Genomic DNA, 14,110 nt, shown 5'->3' on the forward strand with positions numbered 1-14,110 from the left:
GTGGTCTTCATGCCAGTTTGTCTTCATACCAGCACCACGATGTCTGCTGCAGCTTACTTGTGTCCTGAAATCTGTTTGGGCAAGCTGACATACTCGATTCCTTGGACGTTTTTGACTGCTCTTAAATTTTTGCTTTTTCATATAAATTTCAGAATATTAAGTTCTACCAGAAAATTCTTTTGAGATTTTTCTTAGAAACCTCTGTAGCACTTTGTAAATTTGGAAGACTCTATTAATAGATGCCAGTTACTATCACTATGGCCTCTGTTTAGTTGTGAACATGGCCTTGTCTTTATGGCTTTTTCCATAAAGTAAAGCTTCATGGCTTTATTTCTGTGTAGATATTTCTCAGCTTTTGTTAGATCTATTCTTTGTTCTGATTTTAATGCACATTTGTATATGAAGATCTTATTTTTCATTTGAGGTAAGCATAGTTGGTCATTCTTGTATTGGTAGTATATTCATGTCAAATCTTGACCTCTAAAATATGTTGTTGTTTTTTTTCCTGTGTAAGTAGTTCTCATAGTGGGAACCAAAGGTTCCATTATTTCTTTAAAACGTAAAGACTCATCCACACATGGTGCTCTTGTAGTACTTTTCAACCTCCAGGAACCTGCACACAAGTAGTATAAAGGCATGCACACATAAATAAAAAGCAAATAAATCAAGATTTTTAACCTTTTTCCAATTAACTTTTCACACTGGGTGTGACCTGAAATGCAATGTTGAGTGATGGCAGTGGATGGATGTTCTTGTCTCATTTTAAACTTGAAAGGGAAAGCTTAGGTTTATTTTAAGCTTTTTTGGTCAAAGTACATTAGTTTATTGTTGCAAATTTTATCTTACTTAATATGTCTTGTTTTACCATAAATGATCATATTCTTCATTAACATCCCTCTCTACATCTTTTGAGGTAATTTATATATGTTTGGTTTTCTTTAATTTGTTAATTAGCTAATCATAGTTTGTAGATAGACTGAACTAACTTTGCATTCCTGAAATAAGCTACAGTCTTTTGTTATGATTTTAAAACAAACAGAAAAACTTCATTTTGAAGCAAATTCATTTTTTTCAGGTTATTACATTTTGAGGAGTTATTTGACTTATTCCTAAGTTAAGCCTTAGGAAAATAACTATTTTTTGTATATGGAGTTGAAAGTTTTTCCTTTGTCAATGCCTTGTACGCATTTGAGCATGTAGCACAGATAAAATGGGCAATAAATACTACAGCACCTGTGGTCTCCTAATTAGCGCTAAAGTTTTCAGAATTTGAATTCACAGAGTTTCAAAGCAGCTTACTCTGTTTTTATGGGAATATATCTTAGTTCTGCTTGGCCTGATTGGAGTACCTCCTCCAGAAACCATTGGATAAATAAACCATTTGGCTTATTGTTGATATTCTAAACATTGCTTAGATGAAGTTATCAGAAAAGTCCCGCCGTGCAGTCTCCACACACCTGTAATCCAGAGCTGGGAAGGCAGAGCCTGGAGGATCCTGGGGCTTATTCAGGGTGTAAATAAAATCTAATAAGATAACAGCAAACTTCGTGAAGTCTTTATGTTGTTAATTTGTGTGTGTGTTTACTATTTTATCTACCTGTTTCCTTCTGACTATGAATATTAAGGAGCTATTAACATTTTATATTCTTCCAGTTTTTTTTTCTTTTTTCTTTTTTCTTTCTTTCTTTTTTTTTTTTTTTTTTTTTTTTTGTGCATGCTAGACTACTTAGGGGCACCACATGTGTGTAGGAGCCCGTGGAGTTCAAGAGGGTGCTGGCCCTGAAATTGGAGTTAGAGGTGGTTGTGAGCGCCCTGTTCCGCTAGGAACCAAACCCCTGTGTTCTGTAGAGCTAGTAAAGCCCTCTTAGCCACTGAGCCTCCTCTCCTGCACTGACTTTTAGTTTTTAATGACTGCTAAATTTCTTATCATCCTTCAAATCTTAATATACTATTCCTCTAATAATTAATAAGACACTATTTTTGAGATTTCTGAAAACCAAGCTGTAATCCACCCACAGTATATTGGCTGCAAAGGGTCTCAGTTTTCCATGAGATTATTCTAACATGGCTCGTTAAAGAAATGTTTCCTTTTATTGCACAGTCACAATCCCCTCCTCCTCTAGTGTACGCTTGACGTTTCTGCTTCCTTTTCCATCTTTTCTAACTCCATCCGCTCTACAAAGTTCACTTTAAGCTGGACAGTGGTGGCACACACCTGTAATCCCAGCATTCAGGAGGCAGAGGCAGGCAGATCTCTGAGTTCAAGGCCAGCCTGGTCTACCGATGGAGTTTTAGGACATCTAAGGCTACATACATAGAGAGACCCCGTCTCGAAAAACAAAAAACAAACAAAACCCCATAAAAGTCACCTTAGACAAGGCATCAGAAAATCTCTCCTGCTCCCTGCTCCTGCCTTACCTCTAAGTAGAAATTCAGATACACTCTTGTCTTGTTTTCCAGAGCACTTTATGTTGCTGTCTCTCAGAATATACTTTCACCTTTTATATTTGAACTTTAATAATAGATTATGCTGATTCTTGAAAGCCCAGTCTTTATCACACCTGTTTTGGTTTAGGTACATAGTAAACTTTGATTATTTTTAAAATGGCTATATATAATGGAACATTGTCTAATATCTCTCTATATGAGTCCTTCTAATCTGTTTCTCATAAAAATTTTTATCGGTTGGTGTCTTACTTTTCTATTACTATGAAACACCATGACCAAGGCAACTAATAAAAGAAGGCATTTAATTTGGGGCTCACAGTTTCAGAAGGTAGTAGAGCCCATGACTGTCATGGTAGGGAGTATGGCAGGCAGGCATGGCCTTGGAGCCCTATCTGAGAGCTTACATCTGATGGCAAGCATGAAGCAGAGAGAGCTAGAACAAGAAGCAAGAGGACGACACTGAGAATGACGTGTTTGGGCTTTGAGGTCTCACACAGTGACACACCTCCTCCAATAAGGCCACACATCCTAATCCAGGGCCGTTCCCATCCAAGCCACCACAAGCTAGCTTCATCCTTTCCCCCTCTGCACAAGTTTAGGGTATTTTGTGGTATTGTCAAATCTTGAAACCTGGACAGTGACCCATTAATCAATTCCAAGTGCCCTGTTTCTGAGATGGTTTTGAAAGTGGTTTCTGTGTATTTCACGGGAATGATGAACCAATTGAGTTCAGTTACGTTTGATCTTGTACCCAGGTTTTGTAGACACTGTGCTACGTACTCAATTTAAATATTACCTAGTACACTTTTTGACTTGTTTTATTCTATAGGTGAATGATTATGATTGTTAGTATCTCATTAAATACTGATTTATGAAGAGCTTGATAACGTGACCCTGAAATCTCATGGTTTTAAGCATGTGGTACTTACTGGTTTGTCCCTGTGTCTCATTAGAGTGACTAGCCAAGCCACTTCTGGGTGACAGTAGTAGTCACTAGGGAAAGTAGTTAGCTTTTGCAAGAAAAAGAAATGAAAAAGCTGTTCATTCCACTAGTATTAATAACATTGATTCAAGAAGCATTTTTGTGGATAGCCACGGTGACGTTAGGCTTTGATCATGAATGATTCACATATGTAGATGGAAGTGGGTGATTTAGGGTCAGTACTCTAATGCAATTTAGACAGTGCGAAGTTCTCAAACAGAAGGTTAAAATCAATGAGTTAATAACTAAATGTAGTCTGCAGAGTATTGTGTTTGTCTTACTGAATTGTTTGGTTGCTGCAAACAAAAGTTGTTGGATGTGAATATCTGACACCAATTTTAGGTTTGCATGTTAACAGCAGTGGCATCTCTGGATAAAACATATACATATGTGCTTGCCCTAGATACCACTCTACATAAGGTGGCCCCAGCTCTGTGTTTTCTGACCTTTGTGACTTATGTAGGATCTCAAGAGTTTGTAGATTTAATACAACTAATAGTGAGGCTTTTCAAGTAGAACATGCAGTGTAGGGAAAGAAGTAGAGGAAGAGTCCACGCTTTTTAAACCAGACACCCTGAGAAGGCAGGGTGTCATGAGAGGAGAGTTGCTTCTCTCTGAGGTTTGAGTGGTGAAAAGGAATAGTTCAGTCAGCCCTGTGAGTGCCACGTTAGAAAGGCTAGACATGGGAACTTGAACTGTTTTCGCTATTAATAAACGCATGAGACAGAAAGAGGTCTGGAGGGAGCAAAGGACCCCGGGCTGTGCCGTGGGCACGTCGGTTGCAGGAGTTTGAGGGAGCGGTATCAAGAAAGGAAACTGAGGACTGTCTTTGATGTCAGATGATTTAGAAGTCACATAAGCTGCTTTCTAATCAAATAGCCCAACAGGCCTGTGTGACAGTACCTTAGTGGGGCTTTGTTGCTGGGGACAGTGAAATGGGAACAAGGGCCATTCAGAGCAGGTGACTTGCTCTTGAGGAAATCCTTTGACAAGACAGGAAAACTGCTTTTAAATAGGAGCTGAGGAGAATGTTTATCTGCCAGCTCTCCTGTCCTGTTGGTCGAAAGTTGGCCAATATTGTTAACACTTTTGAGTTCTGTATTTGTCTGTCTCTCTGCGTTCAGACTTCTCTGGGCATCTCTTAGTCAATGAGCCACAGAGAATGTGGCTGAGGTTTCGCTGGAGTGCGTGTAAGTGCCCAAGAGATGTCCCATGCTGCCTATCCCTGTGCTGTCTGTCTGTGCTGTCTGTCTGTCGCTGCTCTTGATCACTGTGGGAGATGGCTACCAGGAGTCAGTAGAAAGGGCTCATCCCCATGTTCTTGGTCTTCCTGTTAGTTAGTGCCTCAGTAAGCTTTTTCCAGAGTGACCTGGCCTTCTCTCTCAAGGGTCCAGTGCCTTCGGTTGGTTTATCTTCTCTGCCAAATAGTTGCAGTGGCTGCACTCTTGTTTGCACTGTGACGCGGCATTCATAGGGCTTATGGTTGTTAGGGTCATTTCCTGCCCATCCTCTTGCTCTTCTTTCCATGGTAAGACAACAGTTAATGCTTAGAGGTCTGTAGCGCTCTCCTGTGTCATCCTTCTCTTCTCCACCCTGGCCTTTAAAGGGGGGGTGGGGCAAACAAAACTGACCTGAAGGACTTGTATGAATGGACCTTATTGCTCCCATCTGTTGAGTCATTAAAAAGAAAAAAAATGAGACATATTTCACCTGTGTTAATCATAAGATCATTGTCATCTGGAAGACAAATGCAAAGGCATTACCCAGTAGTGTTACATGGACATTGTTAAATCCGGGACTTCTGAGCTATGGAATAAACAATTAAGGAAAGAAATTTAATTTGCACATAAAAGTGAGTAGTTACATTAGTCAGATTATTTTATATGTGAACTAAGCAGTTATAATGGTTATCTTACAGGTGTTCTTAGTCACAAAATTATAAAGTGATTTTGAAGTGGTGAAACCCATCTTAAAAGCACTTTGTGGCTTATTTTGGTTTTGCCAAATCTGCCAATGGCAAATGATTGGCAGAAAACCATGGAGTGTGAGTTTTAGCACCTTGAATAAGACTGGTATTGAAGACTTTGCCACCAGGTGAACTTCAACCATGGTAAGAAGACAGGAATAGATCCCTTTGGCCTCTGTGATAAGGATACAGAAAACCGTCAGTTGTCTTTCTCTTGTTAACCTTTTCATACACTGAAGAATTATCCTCTTGGTTTCCTGTTTGTCTTTGAATGACTTCAATGCTGCAGCCTTGGCTTTGACCATTTGTTGGTATTCTTGTAGGGCTAATACGATACTTTACTCGAGGTAGGTTCTTCATAAAGAGTGGTTGGATTCATCCAAGGAAATACAGGTGTTGCAGCATTTGTGTGGGTGCAGTGTGTGTCTGTAATATATGTGCTTGTTTGGGTCGGTGGCTGTGTATGTACATGTGAAGGTCGAAGATGTTTTCCTTTCGTCTTCACAGTGGTGTGTGTGTGTGTGTGTGTGTGTGTGTGTGTGTGTGTGTGTGTGTGGAGGGAGGGAGGGAGGAGAGAGAGAGAGAGAGAGAGAGAGAGAGAGAGAGAGAGAGAGAGAGAGAGAGAGAGAGCGCGAGCACACTTGGCAAGCCGGTGGGTGACCTTGGAGGAGTCTTCTGTCTGTCTGTGTGTTCACTTCTCTTGTGACTCTGGGGTGATAAGGGATGTACTGCCATACTTGGCTCTTTATGTGTGTCTGGGGAACTCAGGGTACTTCCGTTGAAGTTAGCTGTAGTGACTTACTTGAAAGTATAATGATGTTTTAGACTCTCTTCCCCTTTTTTTTCTTTAAACAGATAGAAGGACAAGGACAGAATCACCAGCACTGGCTGAAGGTAAATATGTCTTTGGGGGAAATGATTATTGAAACATAAGTTAAAAACTATTTAAATATAAACTACATTAAGTAAGTGCAATTTAGGGAAATGTTTTTTTATATTGGATTGCTAAAAGTATATTTAGGTAATACTGTAATTTCTGACTTAGAATAGGGAGTAATGTAAGCTAATAAGAACTTTTACTTACAACCCTTTCAAATAGGAGAGTCACATATTTTTCTTTGGATTGCTTTCTCCGTTGTTTATCTGTAGCCAGTAGAATTGATGGATAAAAGTTGAAGATGTAAGTTTAAATAATATAAAGAGAGGGGGAATTTGAGACCTAGAAATTTGAGAACTAGAAAGAAAGATAGTTTGATACATTATCTTAAGTAAGATTTCTATCTTGTTGTTAGTTTTAGTTCTTTACGAATGTCAGGTTTCAGTGACCTGGCCCAACCGGTGAAAGAAGGCACTTCACATGGGTCTGAAACTTGAGTTGGCTGGAGTTCCAGAGCCTAAATAGGGGAAGCAGAGGACTGATTCCAACTAGTTGTCTTCTGACTTTTGGGTGCCACTCAAATATGCATGTGTACATGTACCTATTAAATAAATAGCAAAAGTTAAGGAAGTGTGTCTTCAAAATCTTAGAAGAAATGAATCCTAAACAAGCAATTGCCATTTGAGTAGATAAGACAGTTCTCATGACAACCCCTCCATCTCTGTGTCACTGGTTGCCATGCTAAGGACACTTTGATAATATATAGAACCCTGTGAACTCTGTCCCACAGTAATGGTTCTAATGGCTCGGGATTGTGTGAACAGGCCAGTAAAATTGAACCTCAGTCACAAATACGAGAAATGCAGATTTGTGATAGGTTAATGCCCTCCTTCTGCCAGAATATAAGTTCTCAACCTATGGGGCTTGGCCATGGTGGGGGAGGGGGTCAGATGACTCTGTCACAGGGGTCACATCAGATATTTACATTATGATTCATAGTTACTCCAAAATTACAGTTTTGAAGTAGCAACAAAAATAATGTTATGGTTTCGGCTCTCCACAACATGAGGGGCTGTATTGAAGGCTCACGGCATGAGGAAGGGCGAGGGCGAGCCACTGTTACCTGTTTGAATGAATATAGTTGTAATATGAAAATATGTGTAATTTTACTTAGTAACAAGTTCATGGAAAGAAACGACTACTATAGCTTGTTGACTCCAATCTTGATTAAAAGACTTTGATGGAGAATTCAGTAAAACATTTTGAGTTTCATGAATCATTGAATTCTCTGTGGACTCCAGAACAATGGAAAACAATGTCTTCTTTCCTTTTTCATCCTCTGTGAGTGAGTGTAGTTTTTCTGGTCCCATATAGCTGATCTTGCTTGGAATGGTTATGCAAAACTGTAAGCCTTGCACTCTGGAGGCTGAGGCAGGAGCATGGCGAGTTCTATAGAGAGACCTTGTCTCCAGTAAAGGGGCAGGGCGGGTGGCATTCCTTTGAAGTACCCTGATAATATAAGATAGAAGTTTGTGAAATGGCTTTGAAGAAGCTTCTTCTGTCTGATGGTCAGTAACAACAGAAGCAGTAGTTTCTGGAAAAGAGCATTTGGTAGGCATTTGCAGGTTTGGGGAATGGCAGGTCTCTGGTAGTCTGGTTGATTGCAAAAGGCACCAACACTGGTTTTGAAGGGGCCAGGCTTGGGTATTTGACGCTGATTTGTGCTGTGGTGATACTGAGTGCTTTCTTTAAGTGTGCTCTGGCCACAGTACTCCATTTCAAACATGTTCCCCAAAGTTGCAGTTCCAGGTTTGTAAAAAGAAACCAACAATTGCCAGTTTGGCTTTCACAAGCTTGAGGAGATGAGTTTTTCCTGTCATTTCACACACCCTTATTTGTGTGCATGCTTTCTGTCCTTTCTCATTTGTGCTCTTTTTCTCTTTTATCCCCCAGCAACTTTGGACATATGGCAGAAATATTAAAGCAATAAGTGAGTTGAATTTTGGCTTATATAAATATTTCTCACTTATGCTTGTGAGAATTTAAAAACTATAATTACTAATGGCAATCTTTGTTACGTTTATGATACGTGCTAAATACATTTGGCCTTGTAATGGCTTTAAACCATTTAAGATTCTATTCTACAAAGAGAATACTCTTTTAAATATTTACATGTAAATATGACTTTAAAAAAGACAGACAAACCCACCAGCATTTACATTATTGCTTTAAATGCTTTGGAGTTGGAGGCTAACCTGGGCTACATAGTGAATCCTGTTTCAAATAAAATGAAATTTACCCAGGGGATTTGTTTGTACTCTTCAAGTGAAGTAAAACAGTATTTTAAAGACCAATATAATGAAAAAAATGAATGTATTTGTAATTACCACCTGCTTGGCAAAATAAGCATGAAATGAATGGCACCACCGAGTCTGATGGGCATTGCAAGCGGTGATGGTTCATGCATACAGATTATTCAGGTACACAGCGTAAGATTGTGTTACCAGGCAGAGATGAGTATGTGGATCTTTTGTATTTGTATTTTGTTTGATTATGATGAGCCTGAGGGAGTTACATTTAGGAGAATGATTTTTAAGTTTTAAGTGTAAGAGTAGGAGAAACAATTTCACTATGCTCCCTTGACTCTGCCGGATCTAGGAAAGACCTCTGAGCACAAGTTAAGGACTTTCTAGCGAGTGTGTCCTGTAACAATCATTCTTTCTGCTGTTTCTCTCTCCTTTGTTTTTGAATCTCACTCATGACACGAGCACTTAGTAAATAAAGTATCTGTGTCATCTGTAGGGCAGTTTGGGTGACAGCATACCAGTCATACCATGGAAAGGTTGTCTCCCATTGCTCCTTTAGTCTGCAGTGGTAAAGGAGCTCTTTATGGTAAGTGTCTCCTGAGCACACAAGCTTTGCTCTTTGAAAAGCCAGCCCTCATAATTACTAGTTAGACGTGTATAAGTGAGCGCGTGTGCAGTCATCTAACGGGTAACAGCCTTTCAGCTTCCTTTTCTCATAACCAAATACATGTAAAACTACTTGATATGATGTCTTACTGCTAACAGGGACATTAAAGTCAGAACCCTAGGGCCACACAGTAAGTAAGGGACACCTGATTTAGGGGGATCCTTTATCTTTTCATTGAAATAAAGAGATCACTAGCACTGGCCTTTGATTCCTACTTAGGAAATTGTGGCAGATTTCCTAGCTCCTCCCTCTTTTTTTCCCACAGAAGGCTGAGGGCATGGCGTGGAATTGTAATGTCTCTGTAGCTCTTATATTCCATGCAAAAACTAAAACATAATGTTCTTTTTTTTAATAATGTTGGTGTAAAGGATTTGGCCCTTGCTCTAATGTTCACAAACATGAGACCACCATTGAATATGATGAATTCAGTGATAGTAACTGCTTAGTGTTTTAGAGTAAACATTTGCCTTCAGCCTCGTTCTTGACTTCCCTAATCTTTGTGGAGTTTATTTTTGAATTATAGTCTCATAGGTAACACAGTATATAAGCTTATTCCCTGACTTACAAATTTGCACTTTGTTTTATGGGATGACTATCATTTAGATACTTGCTTTTTTTGATGATTAAGTTTTCTTGACATACTCATTAAAAAGTTAGTGAATTAAAAATATTTATTGAAATTGGCTGTGTGAGAGTGTGCTGTATAGCATTTTGAAACATGAAAAGGATGAACACTTCTACAGTTTTGGTCAACTTTGCTGTGAATCACATTGAGGAAGAAACATGTTTTGTAGTTTATAAGCCACTCTGAAGGATACAAACAACTTATATATAGAACAATCCTGATAAAAATGCCATTCAAGTACAGAAAGAGACAAACCTTACTTACAATGTTAAGGAGAATATTAGGAGGCAAATCTAGAGCCAGGCATGAGAATTCACAATTGTAGGCTCACCCCTCAGGAGACTAAGGCAGGAGGATCCTGAGTTAGAGGCCTGCTTGGTGTATCTAGTGAGACCCGTCTCTCAGCAAGCCGAATAGAACCAAGAGCACAAAATGAATACCGAATCTAAGAGTACACCATAGACACTTTAAAAAACGGTTTCGTGCTAGAGAATTCAAAAACAGTTTAGCAGTGGAAAATGAATTCAAATAATGTACTGTATTCATAGATTAAGTGACAGTGTGGTTGATATTGTAAAATGATAGTACTGCCTCAGTGAAGTATATATTGAATATAAGTAAGTCACAGTCTTTAGAATTTTGTAGGGGTGACTTTGTCAGTATGTGTAGGTACGTGTTCATATAGGTATACACAGAAGCCGGAGTTCAGCCTCAGATTGTGCTCTTCAGATGCCATCCACTTTGAATTTCAGAACAGGATCTCATTGGCTGGAGCTTGATGTAGGTGTATTTGAAAACTCAAAGCCCGCCCCAATAGGACACACTTCCTATTGCTACTCCCTGGGTATTGAAATATATGAGTCTCTGGGGCCGACTCTTACTCAACAACAACAGGTTCAAACTGAGATTCTCAATCTTGTCTCGCAAAGCACTTTACTAACTGATACCTCCCCAGCCCACTTCAGGACGATTGTAGAATTTGACAGTCACATGGGGAATTATAGGCCAAAAATAGTTGAGGCAATTCTGAAGAATTACTACTTAAAGAAAAAGCACTGAGCACAAAGAAAAGGTTTTGATGAATTTAGCTGTTTCTATAAATAACATGTGAGCAAAGGTGGGAGATACTAGATTAAAGAGGAAGATTCCCCTTGAATGTAAGCATCAAAAACTAACATTGTAGAGTGCCGTATTCCATATGTAGAATTTTAAAAGTTAAATTGGAAAGAAAAATGGCAGTAGACCAGTTAGTGTTAAGAAAACAGATAAGCCTGGAAATTTTTTAAAAAAATATTTATTCACATGTCAGTCCCTTCTCCCTCTCCCTCCCCTCTCCCTCCCCTCCCCCCTTACCTCCCCCAGCCTCCCACCGACCACCACCCCCATCCACCCTCCACTCCCCAGGCTGGGCAGAGCCCTAGACGGGGGCTCCCCAAAGTCCACCACATCATCCTGGGCCTAGGCCATCCCCCATGTGTCCAGACCGAGACGTGGGATGGGCTCTCAAAGTCCCTTCTTGCACCAGGGAAAAATACTAATCCATGACCAGGGGCCCCCTAGAGTGCAGAGGCCTCTTCATTGACATCCATGTTCAGGGGTCTGGATCAGTCCTGTGCTGGCCTCCCAGACAGCAGACTGGGGCCATGTGCTCCCCCTTGTTCAGGTCAGCTGTTTCTGTGGGTTTCACCAGCCTGGTCCCAACCCCCTTGATCTTCATTCCTCCCTCTCTGCAACTGGGTTCCAGAGTTAGTTCAGTGTATATCTGTGGTGTCTGCCTCTGCTTCCATCAGTCACTGGATGAGGGCTCTAGAATGACATAAAAAGTAGTCATCAGTCTCATCATATGGGAAAGGCATTTAGGTTATCCTCTCCACCATTGCCTGGATTGTCAGTTCGTGCCATCCTTGTAGGTCTCTGGAAATCTCCCTGGTGCCAGATCTCTCCTCAGACCTATAATGGCTCCCTATGATATGATATCTCTCATCCTTCTCTCCTCTATTCTTCCTCCAACTCAACATTTCTGCTCCTCCATTTCCTCCTCTCCCCTCCCCTTCTCCTCTCATTCTGGCAGCTCCCTCTCCCCTACCCTCGTGCTCCCAATTAGCTCAGGAGTTCCTGCCCCTTCCCATTCTCTGGGGTCCATGCATTTTTCCCTTAGAGTCCTTCTTGTTTCCTAGTTTCTTTGCTGAAGAGGATTGTAGGCTGGTAATCCTTTGCTCTATGTCTAAAATTCATATGTGAGTGAGTACATACCATGAAATGGCAATCTTGCCAAAAGTAATCTACAGATTCAACGCAATCCCCATCAAAATCCCAACACAGTTCATCACAGACCTTAAAAGAACAATACTCAACTTTATATGGAAAAACAAAAAAACCCAGGATAGCCAAAACAACTCTGTACAATAAAGGATCTTCTGGAAGCATCACCATCCCTGACTTCAAAGCTCTATTATAGAGCCGTAGTTCTGAAAACAGTTTGGTATTGGCACAAAAATAGACAGACCAATGGAATTGAATTGAAAACCCTGATATTAACTCACACACCTACGAACACCTTATTTTTGACAAAGATGCTAAATCTATACAATGGAAAAAAGATAGCATCTTCAACAAATGGTTCTGGCACAATTGGATTCGGACATGCAGAAAATTGCAGATAGATCCAAAACTTAAGTGCAGATGGATCAAAGATCTTAACATAAATCCAGCCACACTGAATCTTCTAGAAGAGAAAGTGGGAGATACCCTTGAATGAATTGGCACAGGAGACCACTTCTTGGACATTACACCAGTAGCACACACATTGAGATCTTCAATTAATGAATGGGACCTCCTGAAACTGAGAAGCTTCTGTAAGGCAAAGGACACAGTCAGTAAGACAAAACAACAGCTCACAGAATGGGAAAGGATCTTCACCAACCCCACATCTGACAGAGGACTGATTTCCAAAATACACAATGAACTCAAGAAGCTAGGCACCAAAACACCAAACAATGAAATTAAAAAGTGGGTTGCAGAACTAAATAGAGAATTCTCAACAGACGAATCTGAAATGGCTGATAGACACTTAAGTGCTCAAAATCCTTGGCCATCAGCGAAATGCAACTCAAAACAACTCTGAGATACTATTTTACCAGCCAGAATGGCTAAAATAAAAAACACCAGTGACAATCTATGCTGGAGAGGATGTGGAGAAAAAGGAACTCTCCTCCATTGCTGGTGGGAGTGCAAACTTGTAAGACCACTTTGGAAATCAGTATGGCGGGTTGCTCAGAAAAATGGGAATCAATCTACCTCAAGATCCAACAATTCCTCTCTTGGGTATATACCCAAATAGTGCATTTTCATGCAACAAGGACATATGTTCATCCATGTTCATAGCAGCATTGTTTGTAATAGTCAGAACCTGGAAGCAACCTAGATGCCCCTCAACTGAAGAATGGATAGAGAAAATGTGGTACGTTTATACAATGGAGTACTACTCAGCATAAAAAAGCAATGGAATCCTGAAATTCGCAGGCAAATGGATGGAGCTAGAAGAAACCATCCTGAGTGAGGTAACCCAGTCACAAAAAGACAACCTGGAAATTTTAAATCAAGTATGATATAGAGGATTGGTTACAAAGGTATTAGAAAGACTGGAGCAATCAAAGAAAGCTAATGGAATAAGAGTAGTGAAAGAAAAGAAAGCCAAGCTTGGTGGTGCTGAGGCAGGAGTTCAAGACAAGCCTTGGCAAATTAGTAACCCCCCCCCCCCCAAAAAAAAAAAAAAACCAAAAATAACAAGAGTACTGGGAAGAAGAAAACTCAGCAGTAGAGGATTTGCGTAGCATGCACAGAGCTGTAAGTTCAAAGTGTTGCTTCCTCTGCAGGAAAAGGAAAACTAAAGTCAGTCAGCTGCCGCCGTCCCATTCCCACTACTCAGCAGCTGCTAACTTGTCTTAACTGGGCACTTTTCTTTTCCTCCTGCCTGCTTTTTACCCTCCATTGCCTTCCATTGGCATAACCTAGCAGAAACTGGGCTAGGAGGCACTGGGGGGAAATGTTATACACAGATTGTCAGCACTGTGGTTAAAAAAAGCCATAGTGGCAATACAGCTTGTAATTCTCAGCCCCGTGAGTACAGATGGATATAAATACAAAAAGAGGCACATATCTTTAATGGTAAAATGCAAGTTATGTCACAGCTTTAATCTGGGTGGTAGAATATATGAATGTTACTGTATTGTCGTTTTT

General features: G+C 40.1%; 1 protein-coding gene across 4 annotated transcripts in view; it reads left to right on the forward strand.

Moving 5' to 3' along the window:
* The window catches only part of LOC103162975 (CYFIP-related Rac1 interactor B), a 67,104-nt gene that overhangs the window by 20,811 nt on the left and 32,183 nt on the right, over window positions 1–14,110 (forward strand). For all 4 annotated transcript variants that reach the window (XM_027431681.2, XM_027431683.2, XM_027431682.1 and 1 more), the window contains exon 2: window positions 6,252–6,290. In XM_027431681.2, coding sequence (XP_027287482.1) covers window positions 6,252–6,290 — 39 coding nt within the window. The remainder of the gene's footprint in view (window positions 1–6,251; window positions 6,291–14,110) is intronic.

Source organism: Cricetulus griseus, chromosome 10 (genome assembly GCF_003668045.3).
Source record: "Cricetulus griseus strain 17A/GY chromosome 10, alternate assembly CriGri-PICRH-1.0, whole genome shotgun sequence".
NCBI classification, from domain to species: Eukaryota; Metazoa; Chordata; class Mammalia; order Rodentia; family Cricetidae; genus Cricetulus; species Cricetulus griseus.